General features: G+C 36.9%; 2 protein-coding genes across 2 annotated transcripts in view; one reads left to right on the top strand and one right to left on the bottom strand.

Annotated features, from left to right (window-relative positions):
* Positions 1 to 2,358, bottom strand: part of LOC148942080 (GATOR complex protein Iml1-like) — a 168,864-nt gene extending 166,506 nt beyond the window's left edge. Inside the window, exon 1 of the mRNA XM_089102921.1 lies at positions 2,200 to 2,358. Within this exon, the coding sequence (XP_088959047.1) occupies positions 2,200 to 2,257 (58 nt within the window). The 5' untranslated portion in view covers positions 2,258 to 2,358. The remainder of the gene's footprint in view (positions 1 to 2,199) is intronic.
* Positions 2,359 to 2,470: 112 nt separating this feature from the next.
* The window catches only part of LOC148942079 (uncharacterized), a 64,605-nt gene continuing 47,639 nt past the window's right edge, over positions 2,471 to 19,436 (top strand). The window contains exon 1 of the mRNA XM_089103228.1: positions 2,471 to 2,532. Within this exon, the coding sequence (XP_088959354.1) occupies positions 2,488 to 2,532 (45 nt within the window). The 5' untranslated portion in view covers positions 2,471 to 2,487. The remainder of the gene's footprint in view (positions 2,533 to 19,436) is intronic.

Below are 19,436 nucleotides of genomic sequence, written 5' to 3'. Positions count from 1 at the left end.
TGTAGTATTTAGTATAAAAAAATTGTTATACTGCAATTCTAATCAACTTGAAAAATTTTAGTTTGGACTGTCTTTTGTCAGGAAAGTCCAGAATTCAACCAACAAAATATGACACCTCATTTTTTTGTCAATAAAGAAAATGGTATAGTTTTTGTCAAGCTGCTGTTCAACTTCTGACCCAAAGTTGAGAATTTTTTTTTTTTAGTTGCATTGATAAGTTCTAAGGAAAGGGAAAAATGACTTCCATGTGAACCTCTGCAATTTTTGGTTGTAGCAGGCACCCATAAATTTGACAGCTATATTTTCATCAGTGGACCCTGGAATTTTGACACCTATTATTTCTCATTTGTTTTACATGTTCAGTGAAGTTTTGACAGAGTCACCTATATTTCAACAGGTCCTGTTGCTGTATGTCCAAAATTTCAACAAGATATTCGCTAAAGAAATGAGCCAATTTATAGAATCCATTATCTAGATTTGAATTTGAGAAAAGGAAAATTTTTAGTGTGCATGGTATTCCACTACATTAAACAAGAATCTTTGACACTTGGAACCTAGTTTTGACAATCTAATATTTGTTGCCATTTCAATTTAATTTTTATCAAGAAAAAGCTAATGTGACTTGAATTCAGATAAAACCAGATGTATCTGGATGCATTGGTGCTAATCGCAACTTTTTTTTTTCTAATCCTAACCATAGGCCAGTTGGTACCTATATGGCTCTTACCACTCAATTCTACTCTCTTCTAGACATTCTATAGCTATTACTGAATCAACCCCTCTTCCATTGTCTTCTCTATGCTTTAGTACATGGGTCAAACATTATAAGAATTCACAACTAGCAATGCTAAGCACTTGATAGAAGGTAAGTCAGTGGAAAATTGATATTTCTGTTGCAGATGTCTGCAAATTTACATGACAGTTCATCCCTTTTTGACAAATATCAAAAACACTATACCATCATGAAATGTAACTATTACAAGTCCAAATGGGGATACTAAAAGAATACTTGCAGAACCTAAAGAACAGCAATTGGATTGGCTTTTACCAGATGACAAGAAAATTTCCAAAAAGGTGTCAAAAACAACACATATGGTACAAAAAATGCATTATATAGCTGAACAATTATATAGTTGAACAATTCTCTTATCAAACTGGCCCTTTACCCTGAAGAGAAGACCATAAGATTTTATTAGTTTCTCTTTCAAAAAAACAATTATAAGCTGCCTAGTGGATCTAATTGAAGTTCCAAATAAAAGGCCTACATACCTATGTGAACTGGAAGATCAGATTACAGCAGAACCAATTTGGATTGTATCATTGGATGCAATCTCCAGTTTAAAGACATGGAAATCTGTTTTGAAAGTAGCAACTAAAAGACCAATTTCTTTTAGTCCAGAGCAAACAACATCAACAACATTCTGGAATGCCCCTAGATTATCAAACAAATACCATTGGTATAAGACAAGTGACTTGCATCAATATATGGCTCAATTAAGTATGGTGGAATTTGTTGACTGACTACTCTAACTTGAGTTCTTAAATATTGCCAGGCTATGAACAGAACCTTGCTTAACACCGCTGTGCACACAAAAACCTTGCAAATGTATCCAGATTGCAGAGTTCTATACCACTGCCATAGGCAGATACAAACAAATGGATTACAACCTACGGAACCAACTTTAGGAAGAATCAGTAGCCTAACTACTGAACAAACTCATACACTTAGGCTAAGTACAAAATTCACAAAGAACAGGTTGGCTATATTAAGATTTTCTATCCAACTGGAGGGCAGCTGAATCTGCAACCAGGAATTGATAAGGAGCCAGACAAGGAAATCAATCCTGAAGAAGTCATCATGGAGCATAACAAGAGTTGAAGTTCTTAACTTGCTCTAATCTCCAATTTGAAGTCATGTGGGGGGGGGGTGTAAATTGTCAATTTAACTGAAAATCTTATTTATAAAGAGCATTGAAAAAAAAAAACAGAGCATTATAGTCACCTTTACCCTATCCCTCTGGCAATTATAAACTCATATATATTTTGCCTTCTGGAATCTCATGGTACTACTTTTATTTGTTTAAAATTGTCCGTTTTGAAGTGACCAACCGCTAATTTTACCCAGTTAATTGCAATAAGGTCTGCTGAGCACAGGGATGGTCTATGCACAAGGATCATATTTGAAAAAAAAAATCTTACTGAATCCCCCTCCACCACTAATGTTCATCTGGTGTGTAAAAAGTTTCATGAGCTTCATTTTTTACTGTATCGGACTGACGGAACTTCTTGACAACAAAGGTTTTTGTAATGGCCCAGGAGATAGTTGTTGCAAATGGATAAACTTTAATTTCGTTTAAGCATTTCATTTCTTTCAAATATTTTGTTTTTTCCATACAGAAATGCACCCTTCAAATTGGTACTGAAGATGGCATTATAATTCAATTTGCGGAACTCTTTTTAAAACTGTAGCACGGGCCTTTCCTAGTTATGAATATAATTAGAAGGCTTTTAAAAGTTCCCTTAAATGGCTTTGTATGTCTTGTTTCATTATATCTTATCTTAAGAAGGTTATTGTGAAATTTCAGATAACTGGCTGTTTTCTGTGTTCAAAAGTAGTTGAGTAAGATGAATGAAACTAGGCCTAGCCTATCAGGAATGAAGAACCTAAACTATGTCTAGGGAAGGTCTTTGAAGTGTCAGCTTCAACAACAATGTGGGAAAAATGTATGGTAAAATGCTACTTTAGCTACTTTTGACTATCTTGGATAGGGGTTAGGTTAAGAAAATGAAACTTTCAGGGATAGATCTACAGGCTAAAGTATGTCCCGGGAAGGTATTTTGAAGTACCTACCTCCACTCCTTCTCCCTCTAGAGGGTCCTGACCTTTGATGACCTTTAAAAATCTGTCAGTTATAAAAGTGAAACCTTGTAATAGTAGATCTTCTGCTTAAAATGAAGTACGAACAAAATTGTTTTCAGCTTCACAACTTTGCTCAATCCTGATTTATAGAGTTTTAAAGATATGCAAATGCATTTCCTAAATTTTGAAAAAAAAACATTGATATGGCTTAAAATACTACTCAAATAACAGAATTGTATTCTCAGAACTAAAGCCCGAGAAAAAGAATCATATAACTGAAAATTAAGGTAAAATATTGTTTTGTCAAAATTTCAATAGGTCTAGACCTGTCATGTAGGCAAATTTCAGGATCCTCTAGAGGGAGAAGGAGAGGAGATAAGTACTTCAAAATACCTTCCCAGGACATATTTTAGCCTGTAGACCTATCCCTGAAAGTTTCATTTTCCTAACTTCATCCCTTTCCAAGATAGGTAAAAGTAACCAAAGTAGAATTTTAGTTAACAACAATGTGGGAAAAATGTATTATTTATTTATTATGTTTTGTATTTTTTTTCAACTAAGGAAATGCATAGCCTAGCCTATAGAAGGAGTCGTCATAGAAACTTTGAAAATAACTCATTTGATTGCAAATTGAGAGGGTTTGTGCCTGTTAAATATTTCAAAGTTCATATTATTGACTTGGGAATAAAATGAATATACCACTTGATGCATTTTTAATGCTCTTTACAAGTATAGGCTAATAATCATTTAGCCTAGCCTATGTTGAAAATTAATTTTACCCCCACCCCTATATATACCAATTCATGTTATTTATTTGCAGATTAGGGGGGGGGGGGGGTTAAAGTTTAAATTTACCTTTCATTTTGTGTAAGAAATAAACTTTCCTCCCCCCCCCCACATGTAATGTGTAAATAGGCCTATATACCCTAAATTGTTATATATAGCCTAAGAATGAGGGTAAAATTCATTTGCAACAAAATAATTAGCCTACTATATTTGTAAAGAGCATAAAAAAGGCATCAAGTGGTATGTTTACTTTTATTTGTAAGTCAATAGGCCTAATAGGCATATAAACTGCAAAATATTTAGGCCTACCTAGTGCTCTTACTAATAGTCAAAAATGATAGGAGGGCAGCCAACCCCTTCCTTCATGCCCATCATTTCTCCAAATAAATCCTATCAAAATTTTAAGATAGCCATTTTGTTTTTTGTAGTTGTTTGGTTTGTTAATCATTTATTTGAAGATTAAAACCCCCCCCCCCCCCACAGCCCTCAAGGCAAGGGTTTTAAGTTTTGCCCTGGGGCTACAACTTTTATTATTACCCTAGGAAGGTAATTTGGAGTACCTACCTCCACTCCTTCTCTCTCTAGATGGTAGTGACCTTTGATGACCTTTAAAATTCTTTGTGTTATGACAGTGAAACCCTGCAAAACAGATCTTCTGCTTTAAGGAAGTAGTCTACAAGAAAACTGTTTTCAGCTTCACAACTTTGCTCAAACCTAATTTATGAGGTTTGAAAGTTTTGCAAATAGGCTATATTTCCTAAATTTTGAAGAAAAAAAAATTAATATGGTTTAATATTCTACTCAAATAACAGTAATTGTATTTTCAGAACTAAAACCAGAGTAAAACAGACTGATAAATAAAAATTGAGGTAAAATCTTGTTTTGTCAAAATTTCAATATGTATAAACCTGTCAAGTAGGCAAGTTTCTAAGACATAGAAATCAGAAGGGAGTTAACATGGAAGCTTGGCAATAACTTCCCAGAGTATTTTTTTGCCATAAATTTATTGCTAAAAGATTCAGTTTCCTAACCTAACCCCTTTTCAAGAAAGCAAAAATAAGCTAAACTAGAATTTTACCACCCTTTTTAATAGTTGAAAGTGATTAGTGGGCAACCAGCCCCCCCCCCTGGCCATCATTTTTCCAAATATATCCAAACCAAATTATGAGATAACCATTTTGTTAAGCCTATTTGAAAGGTCCAGTAATTGTGTCTGTGGCAATGATAACCCCCACCCCCTCAGGGCAAGGGCTATAAGTTATGCTGGTTGCCAATTGTTTACATTTAAGGTTTTTATCAAAAGGGTGGTTGTATAAACTTTGGATGTGGCTCATTCAATTGGAAGTCAGAAATACTAGTACACTTTTTAAGAGTCAAGTGATAGGAGGGCAAATAGCCCCCCCTCCCACATCTTGTTTTCTCAAATTGTGTCTTATAGAAATTTTGAGGTAGGCATTTTGTTCAAAATACTCTAAAGATAATATAACAAGCACAAATGATACACTATAATTAGGGAGTAAGGAGGAAAACTTTCTGCTTAATATATTTGGTAACTTCTTAAATTACCTTAAATCACAGCTTGGAGTGAAATAAGGACTTTCGATCCTGTTGAATCACTCCTTATGATGACTGTTGTAGTTGGTTAAGTTCTGGTGGAAGATTCTGGTGCTTCCCAGTCAAACTTCCATGGTGTATCTTTCCACTCAGCATCCAGATGCCGTTTGAAAGCATCTGTTGATTCAGCAGCAACAGTGTCCTCCTTGAGGTTATTCCAGAGGTTCTCAATCCAATTCAAGAAGAAATTGAATCTTGCTCCAGTTGTAGTGTGATGTTTGCGGATTCATCTAAGGTGTCCTCGTGTTTTGTGGGAGGTGTCGATCTCCAGGATCTCATTTTCGCAATTGGTTGAGAGGAGTTTGTGCGCCTGGATCATGTCTCCACGTTTCCGTCTGTATACTAAGGAGGGGAGGTTGAATTCCTTCAGCCGTTCACTGTATGTCTTGTTTTCCATGCCGACAATCATCTTAGTGGCCCTTTGTTGGATTTGCTCAAGAACTTCCTTGTCCTCTTTGAATCAAGGGGTGGCCAGTATCGTCCCCACCTCCAGTCTAGGTCTTACTAGTCCTTTGTAGAGTTTGGTGATTACGTGTTTACTCCTACTGGTGATGCTGTGTTTGATGATGCCTAGGGCTCTACTAGCATTGGCTGAGATTTTTGTGAGTGGGAGCTGAATTTCAACTGGGAGTCAACGATGACGCCAAGGTCACTCTCCTCCTGGACAGGCTCAATTGTGTGGTGACTTCCAGAATTTTGGGTCATGAGGTACTGATGTTTGGGGTTTTTGTGTCCAAAGTGTATGACCTTGCATTTGTCTGCGTTGAATTCCAGCAGCCATCTTTTGACCCAGGAGCACATGTGGTTGAGATCAGTTTGGAGGGATTGGATGGAAGAAGAGGTGTTGGCAGGACCTATGAGTTTCGAATCATCCGCATATAGGGTGGTTTTGTTGCTGGTGATGATGGGTAGCTCATTTATGTAGATGTTGAACAGGGTGGGGCCCAGGACGCTGCCCTGGGGAACCCCACTAGTGACTTTGATTTTGTCAGAAAGGACATGGCTATTTGGTCCAGTTATCACTTTCACTTGCTGTGTTCTGTCCCTCAGAAAGTCCTCTGTCCAACTGACCACTTGTGGACTAACAGATAGAGTAAGTAGCCTGTGAATGAGGTATCGGTGACAAACCTTGTCAAATGCTTTGGCTAGGTGTAACAATATTATATCCACAGGTAATCCTCTCTCTAGTAGGTCAGTTACAAGACTATATGACTCAAGAAGGTTTGTGTCCACTGATCTCTTTGAGCGAAAACCATGCTGACTACTGCTGATAAGTGAGTTGGCCTCAAGATGGTTAATGATACGCTTGTTTATGATTCTCTCCATGACCTTGCATGCCACACATGTAAGGCTGATAGGTCTGTAGTTTGCTGCAGAAGTTTTGCTACCTTTCTTGTGAATTGGGATGACTAGTTCCTTCTTCCAGTCCCCAGGAAGCTTTCCTTGTGCAAGCGACAGATTGAATAGTTTTACCAGTGGGGCTGATATTGCAGGGCTTAATTCTTTCATCAGTCGTGGGCTGAGACCATCAGGTCCCGTCGATTTATTGGGATCGAGGTCCTTTAGCGGGTTGGTTACTTCTTCAATTGTGACTGGTGAGTGTACCATCAGGAAGGGAGTGTAAGCCTGTTCTGCCGGTGGGGGGGTTGATTGGGGGCCATCCAGGGAGAACACTGAGGCAAACTGCTGATTAAGAAGGTTTGCTTTTTCAGAGGGGCAAGAGGATAAAGAGTTGTTGCTTACCAGGTCTGGTATGGTGTGTCTGCCTGGCTTCTTATGGGAGATGTATTTCCAGAATAATTTTGGGTTTTCCTTGACGTTTTTGGCCAGTCGTTCTTTGTAGTTTGAGGTCAGTTTTCTAGTTTCTTTTCTGAGGAGGTTCCTTGCAGTTTTGTACTGCTTGTACAAAGCTGTAGTCTTTTGTTTCATTTACTTCTCCCAAAGTTTTTTCTTCCTGTTGCATAGTTTCTTGATTTTTGGGGTGAGGAAAGGTAAAGTTTTGGGTTTCTTTTTCCATGTTACGCTGTTGTGTTTGGCTTGGCTCTCTAGTGAGGTCTTTTTTAGAGTTAGCCATGAGGCTTCGACATCTTCTGATATAAGTGTTTCCAGGTTAGCATCTAACAGCTCCTCCACTATCATCTTGTAATTTATAAAGGATTGCTTGGTATATTTTGATGGTTTGGAGTTGAGTTGAATAGATGAGAGAACTGGCTTGTGGTCACTTGAGCCACTTGGACTGAGAGTGTATGTGTTGATTACCTTTTCTGGGTCATTCGTTATGACTAGGTCCAGTACGGAGGGATTTTGTCCTGGGCAAATTTGGATTTTGGATTTTGTTCTGTTTGTTTTCAGTTGAATAATAGCTTTGTTTTTGTGTAAATTATAAGTTCATTATTGGTTTCATTTTACTAAATTGTTTCTTTTAATCTTTTATTCATTATTCATTATAATGTCTGTTATTAGGCTATGTGTATAGGGTTGTATAGTTGTCAGTAGCTGATGGTAAAACTAGACCATTTGGGACTGGTTGACTACAATGTTGGAAAAATACCTGGTTTTTTAACATTCAAATTAAAAAAAAGTTACCTCTACACCCTAGCCTTCAAAGCTAATCATTTACTTGTTTAGATGATTTTGACATATCCAATGATGAAACAGCCCATTTTCTAGGTGATATGGTAAAGATTTTACTATGAGTTAGAGGTCAAAGAATGGATCAGCTGCCCAACTACTTGCTATCTTACCCTAATATGTAAAATAACTGTAGTTAACACATTCTGACTGAAATTCTACTATACTTTACCCCAAAACAAGCTAATTTGCAAACATATAGCCCAAAGTATGTATTTCTCTTGTGTTTTTCTAATACTTACTTATGTCATTCCCAAAAACACTACATTTTCAGAATTGTGAGAATAAAATTATGTGGGAACTGTGGGAATAGACATAAGAGGCAATGCTATAGCATTGCCTATAGTAAAGGCCATATGGCTCCAATGTTTTATTATTATTATTTATTTATTATTTTTCCCCCAGATATACTTCATATGGAAGCAGTTGTCATAGAAATTTCAAAGGGGGCTCATTTGAATGGAAATTGAGAGTTCTAGTGATGTTTTTAAGGGTCAAAAGTGATTGGAGGGCAACTAGCCCCACCCCCATGCCCATCATTCTGAGATAGCCATTTTGTTCAGCACAGTTGATTTCCAGATAGAAAATATGTTTTTGAGGAGGACACTCCCCCACAACCCTCAGGGCAAGGGTTTTAAGTTATGCCCGGGGCCATATAAAAACGATGTTAGGACAATGTATTATTTATTATTTTTTTCCTTTAGAGCAGGGCACTTCATATCAAAGAAGTTGTCATTGAAACTTTGAAAAGGGCTCATTCAATTGGAAATTGGAGTGGCTTGTGCCCCTTTTTAATAGTGAAAAGTGATTGGAAGGCAACTAACACACCTTCCAAGCCCACCATTTCCCAAAACACATCCAATCAAAATTTTGAGATAGGCATTTTGTTCAGCATAGTTGATTTTCAGACAGAAATTATGTTTTTGAGGAGGACACTCCCCCACAGCCTTCAGGGTAAGAGTTGTAATTTATGCCCTGTGGGCATATAAGGTTCTTGTAGAAGGAGTTGTCATAGAAACTTCAAAAAAGGCTCATTTGACTGGAAATTCAAAGATCTAGTGCCCTTTTTAATAGTCAAAAGTGATTGGAGGGCAACTAACCCCCCTCTCATGCCCACCTTTCCCCAAACACATCCAATCCAAATTTTGATATAGCCATGTTATTCAACATAGTTTTAAGTTTTGAAAATTATGTCTTTGTGGATGACAACCCCCCCCCCCTCCAGCCCTCAGGGTAAGGGTTTTAAGTTATGCCCTGGGGGCATATAAGGTGTTGTATAGACATCATTGTCATAAAAACTTCAGAAAGGGCTCATTCAAGTGGAAATATAAATGGCTAGTTCCTTTTTTAATAGTCAAAAGTGATTCTAAGGCAACTGACACCCCTTCCATGCCCACAATTTCCCCAAACACATCCAATGAAAATTTTGATATAGCCATTTTGTTCAACATAGTTGAAAGTTCTGGGAATTTTATGTTTGAGCAGGAAACTCCCCCCACAGTCTTCAGGGGCAAGGGTTATAAGTTGTGCCCTGGGGGCATATATGGTTCTTATGGAAGGGATGCTCGTATAAACTTCAGAGAGGGCTCATTTGATTGGAAATTGAAAGTTCTAGTTCACTTTTTCATCAAAAGATATTGGAGGGTAGTCAGCTTTCCCCTCGCCTAACCTCTTTTTCCCTGATGCATCCAATAAAAATTTTAAGATAGCTATTTTGCTAAAAATAGTTCAAAGATCATATAACAAAAATTCCGGGGTCAACACAACCCCCAAGGGCCCAGGGCAGGCGTTGTAAGTTATGCCCTGGGGCATACATGGGTCTTATGGAAGGCATGCTCAACTACTTGGTATCTTACCCAAATATGTAAAATAACTGTAGTTAACACATTCTGACTGAATTTCTACTATACTTTACCCCAAAACAATCTAATTTTCAAATATATAGCCCAAAGTATGTATTTCTCTTGTGTTTTTCTAATACTTACTTATGTCATTCCCAAAAGCACTACATTTTGGGAATTGTGAGAATAAAATTATGTGGGACTTGTGGGAATACAATGTTTTATTATTATTTATTTTTTTTTTTCCAGATGTACTTCATATGGAAGCAGTTGTCATATAAATTTCAAAGGGGGCTCATTTGAATGGTAATTGAGAGTTCTAGTGCTTTTTTTAAGGGTCAAAAGTGATTGGAGGGCAACTAGCCCCCCCCCATGCCCATCATTCGGAGATAGCTATTTTGTTCAGCTTATTTGATTCCCAGATAGAAAAATATGTTTTTGAGGAGGACAGTCCCCCACAACCCTCAGGGCAAGGGTTTCAAGTTATGCCTGGGGCTATATAAGAATGATGTTGGCACAATGTATTATTTATTATTTTTTTTCCTTTAGAGCAGGGCACTTCATATCAAAGAAGTTGTCATTGAAATTTTGAAAAGGGCTTATTCAATTGGAAATTGGAGGGGCTTGTGCCCTTTTTAATAGTCAAAAGTGATTGGAAGGCAACTAACACACCTTCCAAGCCCCCCATTTCCCAAAACACATCCAATCAAAATTTTGAGATAACCATTTTGTTCAGCATAGTTGATTTTCAGATAGAAATTATGTTTTTGAGGAGGACACTCCCTCACAGCCTTCAGGGCAAGGGTTGTAAGTTATGCCCTGGGGGCATATAAGGTTCTTAGAGAAAGCATTGTCATAGAAACTTCGAAAAAAGGCTCATTTGATTGTAAATTCAAAGATCTAGTGCCCTTTTTAATAATCAAAAGTGATTGGAGGGCAACTAACCCCCCTCTCATTCTCACCTTTCCCCAAACACATCAAATCAAAATTTATACTTTCAATTTCCAATCAAATGAGCCATCTCTGAAGTGTATATGAAGGGATGCTCATATTAACTTCAAAGAGGGCTCATTTGGTTGGAAATTGAAAGTTCTATTTTATTTTTTAAGAGTCAAAAGAGGTTGGAGGGCACCTCGCTCACCCCCCCCCCCCCTCCGTGTCCTTTTTTTCTCAAGCCCATCCAATAAGAACTTTGAGATTGCTTTTTTTTTAAATAGTTCAAAGACCATATAACGAAAACTCCGGGGTCAACACAGCCCCCCGGGCCCAAAAGCAGGTGTTGTAAGTTATGCCCGGGGGAATATATGGTTCTTATTGAAGGGATTTTATATAAAATTCGGAGAGGGCTCATTTGATCGGAAATTGAAAGTTCTAGTTCAGTTTTTTAGAGTGAAAAGAGATTGGAGGGCAACTAACCCCCCTCCATGCCCCCTTTTCCCCAAATGCATCCAATAAAAATTTTAGCCATTAAGTTAAAAATTGCTCAAAAGTCAGATAACGAAAACTCAGGTGTGGTCACAACCCCCAGGGCCCAGGGCAGGCGTTATAAGTTGTGCCCTAAGGTCATATATGGATCGTGTGAAAGGGATGCTCGTATAAACTTCAGAGAGGAATCATTTGATTGGAAATTGAAAAATCGAACTCACTTTTTAATAGTCAAAAGAGATCCGAGGGCAGCTAGCCCTCCCCCCCCAAAGGCCTTTTTTCCCCAAGCCCATCCGATAAAATTTTTATAATAGTAATTTCATTAAAAATAGTTCAAAGGTCTGATAAGAAAAACTCCTGTGTCAATACAACCCCCCCAGAGCCCGGGGAAAGCCTTTCTAAGTTATGCCCTAAGGGCATGTATGGTTCTTATGAAAGGGATGCTTGTATAAACTTCATAGAGGGCTCATTTGACTCGAAATTGAAAGTTCTAGTTCAATTTTTAAGAGTCAAAAGAAATCCGCGGGCAACTAGCCCCCCCCCCCCCCCCCCACACACACACCCCTTTTTCCCCAAGCCCATCCAATAAAATTTTATAATAGTCATTTCATTAAAAATAGTTCAAAGGTCAAATAAGAAAAATTCCTGTGTCAACGGAACCCGCCAGGGCCTGGAGGCAGGCGTTTTGAGTAATGCTCTAGGGGCATATATAGTTCTTATGGAAGGGATGCATGTATAAACTTCAGAGAGGGCTCATTTGATTGGAAATTGAAAGTTCTTGTTCACTATTTAAGAATCAAAAGAGATCGGAGGGCAAATAGTCCCCCTCCTCCATGCCCTAAATGCATCAGATATAGATTTTGAGATAGACATTTTGTTAAAAATAGTTCAAAGTTCTGATAACAAAAACTTCGGTGTCAACACAGGGCCCAGGGTAGGCATTGTAAGTTATGCCCTGGGGGTATATATGGTTGTTATGGAAGGAATGCTTGTATAAACTTCATAGAGGACTCATTTGATATGAAATTGAAAGTTGTAATTCACTTTTTAAGAGTCAAAAGTGAATGGAGGGCAGCTATCCTCCCCCACACTCCATTTATTTTTTTTCTCAGAGGCACTTCATATAGAATGGGTCGTCGTATAAACTTTAAAGGGGCTCATTCGATTGGAAATCGAGTGTTCTATTGCCCTTTTTAAGAGTCAAAAGTAATTGGAGGGCAACTGGTCCCCCAAGCCCTTTTTCCCCAAATAAATCTGATAAAAATTTGAGGTAGCAATTTTGTTAATAAATTGCTAAAAGATAATATAAAAAAAACGCCTGTGTCGACAACCCCCCCCCCCTCAGGGCCGGGGGACGACGTTTTAAGTATTGCGTGGGGGGGATAGCTGGTTCTTTTGGTAGGTATGCTTGTATAAACTTTGGAGGGCTGATATGATTGGAAATTGAAAGTTCTTGTTGACTTTTTAAAAGTCAAAAGAGATCAGAGGGCAACTAGCTCCCCTCTTCACGCCCTATTTTCCTCAAACCCATCCGATAAGGCCTTTGAGAGAGCCATTTTAAAAATAGTTCAAAGGTCAGATAACAAAAATTTCCATGTTGACATATCCCCCAGGGCCCAGGGGGCAGGCATTGTAAACTATGTCCTGGGGCTGTATGTGGTTCTTATGACAGGGATGCTCTCGTATAAACTTCAGAAAGGGTTCATTTGAATGGAAATTAAAAGTTGTAGTTCATTTTCTCAGAGTGAAAAAAGATCGGAGGGCAACAACACCCTCCACGCCTTTGGGTGTATCGGATGGATAAACCCATCCGATAAAAATTTGAGGTGACCATTTTGGTAAAAGTAGTTCAACCATCAGATATTGAACCTCCAGGGTCAACACAAACCCCCAGGGCCCAGGGACAGGCGTTGTAAGTTATACTCTGGGGATATACATGGTTCTTATAGAAGCGATACTCGTATAAGCTTCAGAGAGGGCTCATTTGATTGAAAATAAAAAGTTCTACTTCACTTTTAAAGATTCAAAAGAGACAGAAGCTTAATTAGTCCCCACACGCTCTTTTTCCCCAAACCCATCCAATAAAAATTTTGAGATAGTAATTTTGTCAAAAAATAGTTTAAACATCAGATAATAAAAACTCCAAGGTTGACACGAACCCTTTTTTTCACTTTGATATTGTTACTTTGATACCAGTTTTGATACTTTGATGAATATTTGATTTTTTTTAAAGTTTGATTTTGAAATAAGGAATTTTTAAAAACTTTCCGAAAATAATATAAATGAATAAATAGATCTTAAAGCAAGTAATGCTTAGATTGAATATGAAAATCAAGCTTAAAACGAGAAAAATATTTTCATATTGTAGTATAAATTAAACTTAAGACGAACAAAAATTCAATCAAAAATCAATGAAAAAAAACATACAAAATATACTCATGTAAATTAATAAATAAATCTTAAAACTACTGAAACTTAAATTTAATATGCAAATCAAGCTTGAAACAAACAAAAATCACTACAAACAAGAGTTTGGGTATGACCTCCTTCTCTCACTGTAAAAGTCTAAAATCTACTGTGTCATTGGTGCTTTCCTGAAAACTATATGCGTCTTGAACAGTCTTTGAAAGCATAAACAACATCAAATTAAATATTTGATGTATAATGATATTGATTGTTGAAAGAATCATCAGTTCAAGAATTCATTTCACTGTAATTGCATTTTTATATTTAATGCTGTAAGAACTGGAAAAGAAAATATTTGTAATATAATTCATTTTCAGTTAAGCACAAATGACGCAGTAGGCTTTTGGTTTTTATTTACAGTTAGGAAAGGAGGCAGTATCCAAACACTTGTTTGTAGGGAAAATATATTTGTTTTGAACAACTTTAAAAAGAACTAATAAATTAAACTTAATATTTGATGTTTATGTATAATAATATTAATTGCTGAAAGCTCATCAGTTCAAAATGTTACTATGATTTTAACGTTTATTTTCAATATCAAGTGCAAAAGAAAATATTCGTCATAAATTTGGTTTTCAGTAAAGCGCCAATGACGCAGTAGGTTTTAGATTCAGTGAGAGAAGGAGATCATGCCCAAACTCTTGTTTGTAGTGATTTTTGTTCGTTTCAAGCTTGATTTGCATATTTGATTTGGGTTTCACTCGTTTTTAAGATTTATTTATTAATTTACATTAATATCTATTGTATGTTTGTTTTTATTGATCGTTTATTTAATTTATGTTCGTTTTAAGTTTCATTTATAGTTCAATAGGAAAATTTTTTTCGTTTTAAGCTTGATTTTCATATTCAATCTAAGCATTACTTGCTTTAAGATCTATTTATTCATTTATATTATTTCTTATTGTATATTTTTGCGATCATTATTTATTTAATTTCTGTTCGTTTTGGGTTTTATTTATTCTTTAATAGTTACTTCTGGTTGTTTTGAGTTTGAATTTTAAAAGGTATTTGTATCTGCTGAGCTTAAGTTTAAAATGGCCTTTACTTTTCTTTGAAAAACTAATTTTTCGGAAAGTTTTTTTTAATTGATTTTAACAAATGATCTTTGATTGGATAGAATTAATAGAGAAATATATTATTTTGGTGATATATGGTATCATCAGGGGGCTGGGTACATTGTTAACATAACAACTATTATAGACAGTGCAATAGCACTGCCTAAGTAAAGAACAATGTTGGCACAATGTATTATATTTTTTTTCATACCAGGGCACTTCGCATCAAACGAGTTGTCGTAGAAACTCGGAAAAGGCTCATTCGATTGGAAATTGAAACGGCTAGTGCCCTTTTTAATAGTCGAAAGGGATTGGAAGGCAACTACCCTTCCACACCCACCCTTTCCCAAAACACCTTCAATCAAAATTTTGAGATAGCCATTTTGTTCAGCATAGTTGATTTCCAGAGAGATTTTATGTTTTTGAGGAGGACACTCCCCCACAGCCCTCAGGGCAATGGTTGTAAGTTATGCCCTGGGGGCATATAAGTTTTTTTTTATAGACAGTGTTGTCGTAGAAACTTCAAAAAAATTTCTACAATGTTGTAGAAAATACAACTGAATGTGCATTGTCAGTTTCTATATTCATATACTGATATTTAGTAATCAAAATGTTAATATTATTTTATTTATTAAAGTTATAAAAGTAAAAACATTTATATTTTTACAGTAAAGTGCAAATTATACTCTGGCCTTGGGAAGGCATATGGGTTTTGAGCCCAACTCATGTTAATTTCTGCTCGTTTCTAGTTTGACTTGGTTATTTATTGTAATTTCTTTTCGTTCTGGGTTTCATTTATTTAACGATGCTGATTTGTGGTAGTTTCACGCTTGGTAGATTATTTTATTTTATTTTTGCTCATTTTTGATTTAATTGAGTTCTTTACTTTTCTTTGGAAAACTTATTATGTGGAAAAAGTTTTTCTTTAATTAGTTATATGAAAAAGGAGCATAAAATAAGGAATGTATTATGGTATTACTACTTCATTTTATTAAGTTGTTTTCTTCACAAGAATGGCACTTCTAGATTCTTACTCTTTTCAAAATGTAATAAATGCTGCCATTTGGATTATTTCTCAGACCTCCCCCCCTCCCTCCACCAATATAGTCAAGTGTAACCCTAGGCTATTTACAAAATCTTGCTGATTTTGTGAGTTTGCCATTGTATTTGATGCTCAATTCTCATAAAAATATAATAGGCAGCACACTAGCGCTGCCTAAGTAAAGAGTGATGTGGGCAAAATATATTATTTATTTTATTTATTTGTTTTTTTTTTCTTTTAGACCAGGGCACTTTGTATCGAAGGAATTGTCGTAGAAACTTCGAAAAGGGCTCATTTAATTTGAAATTGGAAGGGCTTGTGTCCTTTTTAATAGTCAAAAGGGATTGGAGGGCAACTGACAACCCTTCCATGTCCAGCATTTCTCCAAAGACATCCAATCAAAATTTTGAGATAACCATTTTGTTCAACGTAGTTGAAGGGTCCGGAAATTTTGTAGTTGAGGGTGAGACCCCCCCCCGGTAGAGCCCTCAGGGCAAAAGCTGTAGATTATGCCCTTGGGAATATAGGGTTTATATAGAAACGGTGATCAAATAAACTTCAGAAGGGTCTCATTGGATTGCTAATCAGAGGTTTTAGTGCGCTTTTTGAGATTCAGAGTGATGGGAGGATGGATATCCCCCATGCGCCTGATATTTTCCCAAAATACGTCTGATTGAAATTTTTAGATGGCTATTTGTCGTTGTAGAAACTTCGAAAAAGGTTCCTTTGATTGGAAACTGAAAAGACTAGTGCCCTTTTAGTAGTCGAAAGTAATTGGAGGGGAACTAAACCCCCTCCCATGTCCACCAGTTTCCCAAACACATCCAATCAAAAATTTGAGATAACCATTTTGTTCAACATAATTGAAAGGTATGGAAATTATGTCTGAGGATGACCCCCCCCCCCCAGAGCCCTCAGGGTAAGAGTTTTAAGCTATCAACTAGTTTCAACTAGTCGGTTATCAACTAGACTCTGCTGTGTTAACATCTAATTAGTGTTTTCACTCTTGGTATTTGCCAGTCCAAGTTCCCCCTTTGCAACTACAACATTTACTCTGACTGTGCATGTCCCTGGACTTTCCTAAGTGATATTAGTGACCTTGGTTCTTGTTAAATGGATTATAGGATTTGTATTATAGTCCTGAACAATGAAAGAAATCAGAGGTGAGGTTTTTAGTTCTGAATAGCTTATGTCTGACACAAAGGAACCTCCTGAAAAAGATGTAGATGTCTCACCTTTCCTGCCCTCAAAAAGAAACTTAACCAGAACCCTTGACTCCTATATCTAAGTCAGCCACACTTTATAAGGGGATTCAAGCCCTAAACATCTTTCAAGCTAAAAGTACATATGAAACCCCTGGCAAAAAAAAAATGATGCAATTAGATCAACCCCTGAAGAATCCCAACCAGAGATTAGATCACCCCCTAATAATTCCCCATCAATTGAATCTATAACTAGTTCTTTAGATCAGCCAAACTATTACATTGTGATCATCAAGAAAACCAATGTCTAACCTTTTTCTAGAGATCGGTTAATGGATATTAGAAAGCCTATATTTCTACTAGCTAACTCAATTTTTGAAGTAGTTTTCTGGAAAGACGGTTTGATAGATCTTCATTTTACTTCTCAGAAGGCCATGGATTCAGTCCTTTTGAGGTCCAGGGAACTAATCGTTGAGGGTTCTAAAATCTCTGCCGCTTCAAAAGAAGTAGAAAAGTCGTATAAATACATCGTTTATGGCGTTGACACCAGTATACAAATAGAGGAATTTACAGCTGAACTAATGGAATCTTCGGGTTATCTTGTCCAACCAACAACTGCCACAAGACTCAGCTTGAAAAATGATGGTAATCATATACCCAGTCGCTCAGTGCTCATTGTATACAAAAAAGAGTTGCAAAGAGAAAAGTTTTTTTGTATGGCATGGTCCTTCGTCATAAGTGCTATAAACCAAAGCCCCTACAATGCACAATTTGCCTAGCCCATGTTCATAGTAAAAATAATTGTAAACAGTCACTCCAATCATGTCGAAAATGTGGAAAACCTAGCCACGTTACAGAAAATTGCATCAAGAAAGACGCCTTTTGTAAAAATTGTAATAATAAGGGGCACGCGGCACTTGAGAAGCAACTTTGTCCAGCCTATCACAAGAGAGCCGAGATCCTCCGAACCTCTGTGAGATTGAACTTGCCCTACTCCGTCATAGCTGCTACAATCCCTAGACAACCAACTCCCAGTCGACCCTTAAATAGCCAAACTGAAGTTTCAAAGGACCAGAGGAAACAGATCCCACCCCCAATAGCTAAAGGTAGCTCATTTACCCAGTGTCCCACTCAATTTCCTCTACTTAACGATAATTCGCAGCCTTCCTCTTCATCTCAACATCCAGTTTTATCTGCATCCACAAGCTATTGATCATTATAATCAAGAATGGCGAAGGTTAGCCACATACCTCGCAGTTACCCATCTTATTGATGTTGACAGTGAACCAGTTGAACTGAAAAATGTCCTTTAAAAAGGCCATTACTACGCTCCTAGGAGAGGAGAATCCTGCATGCAGAATCCTGCAAACAGCTGCGATCCAACTTTTATCCTTCAAAGAAGACATGGAATGCCATTACAACTCAACATTTCCTATGAATCCAACTGTTACCAAGTCCCCCGGAAATTTGAAAGAATCGCCAGCACCTGAAACGATGGTAGAAGCCGCAAGCCATTGCAAAATAAGAAGAAAAAAAACAAGGAAAAGGCGACCAACACAGAAGAAGAAGAAGAAGAATAGAAGAAGGTCCTTGAAGACGTGAGATGAGGTTATCGTGAGGTTATCGCATTTAATCAGCAGTTTTACCAAACCAATCCTGCTCAATTCATCCTCTGGGCTATACTGTGGTGTTTCTCCTCCCCATAGTATAGTGCAGACTGTTTGATATCATTCTATTATCCCTTCTTGTTTTAGTTTTGTTTTTGTTTAAAGCTTTTTCCAATAGGCAATGATTGGAAGTCCTCCAAAAAAAAAGTCCCCTCAGATCCCACCTCAAATGCCAGTTAAAGTGATACCCATCTTGGCTGGTCAAGCACACTATCTCAAAGTTCAAATGATAGCTCCAATTCTGAGAATAGGACAATGATAAGTGTAGGGGCTAATAAGTGTAGGGTAAATAAATGATGATAATGGGTTTCAAGAGGTCCTTTCTAGAAGCTTCAAAAAAAAGGTAAAAAATCTTCCCAATCAAATGCATTTCCCCTCTCCATGCCCAAGATCCTCCCTCCAAAAACTTAGGAATTTACCTTAAAATTACTCCTACTACCCCCTTTGAAATAAAAAAGATTACTGCAATAAGAGTTGCAATTTTCAAGTTGCTAAAATCAATGTTTTCTCCTAATATTAACCGTGATGGATCTCTGCTAATATCTGTCCAAGATCAGAAATCAGCAGACACAATAATTAACCTAAAATCCCTTCTGAATACCCCAATTAATGCATCTAAATGGAACCCAAAACAATCACCAACAAAAATAGTAGTTTATAATGTTCCCCCAGAAATATCCATTCAGGAGTTAAAAGAAGGGCTCTCAGATAGGGCTGGAAACACAATCCCAGTTGAAGATGTTACCCAACTCGGCAAACCTAACTCTAATGGCCTAAAAACAAGTAGATTCTTCTTATTACACTGAAGGAAAAAATTAATATCCCGGAAAAATTATTCCTATTTGGG

The sequence above is a fragment of the Artemia sp. Qi Xiang Cuo genome, chromosome 17 (assembly GCF_049724085.1).
Source record: "Artemia sp. Qi Xiang Cuo chromosome 17, ASM4972408v1, whole genome shotgun sequence".
Classification (NCBI taxonomy): domain Eukaryota; kingdom Metazoa; phylum Arthropoda; class Branchiopoda; order Anostraca; family Artemiidae; genus Artemia; species Artemia sp. Qi Xiang Cuo.
Note: the sequence above shows the minus strand (reverse complement) of the source record. Positions and strands in the feature narration are given on the sequence as shown.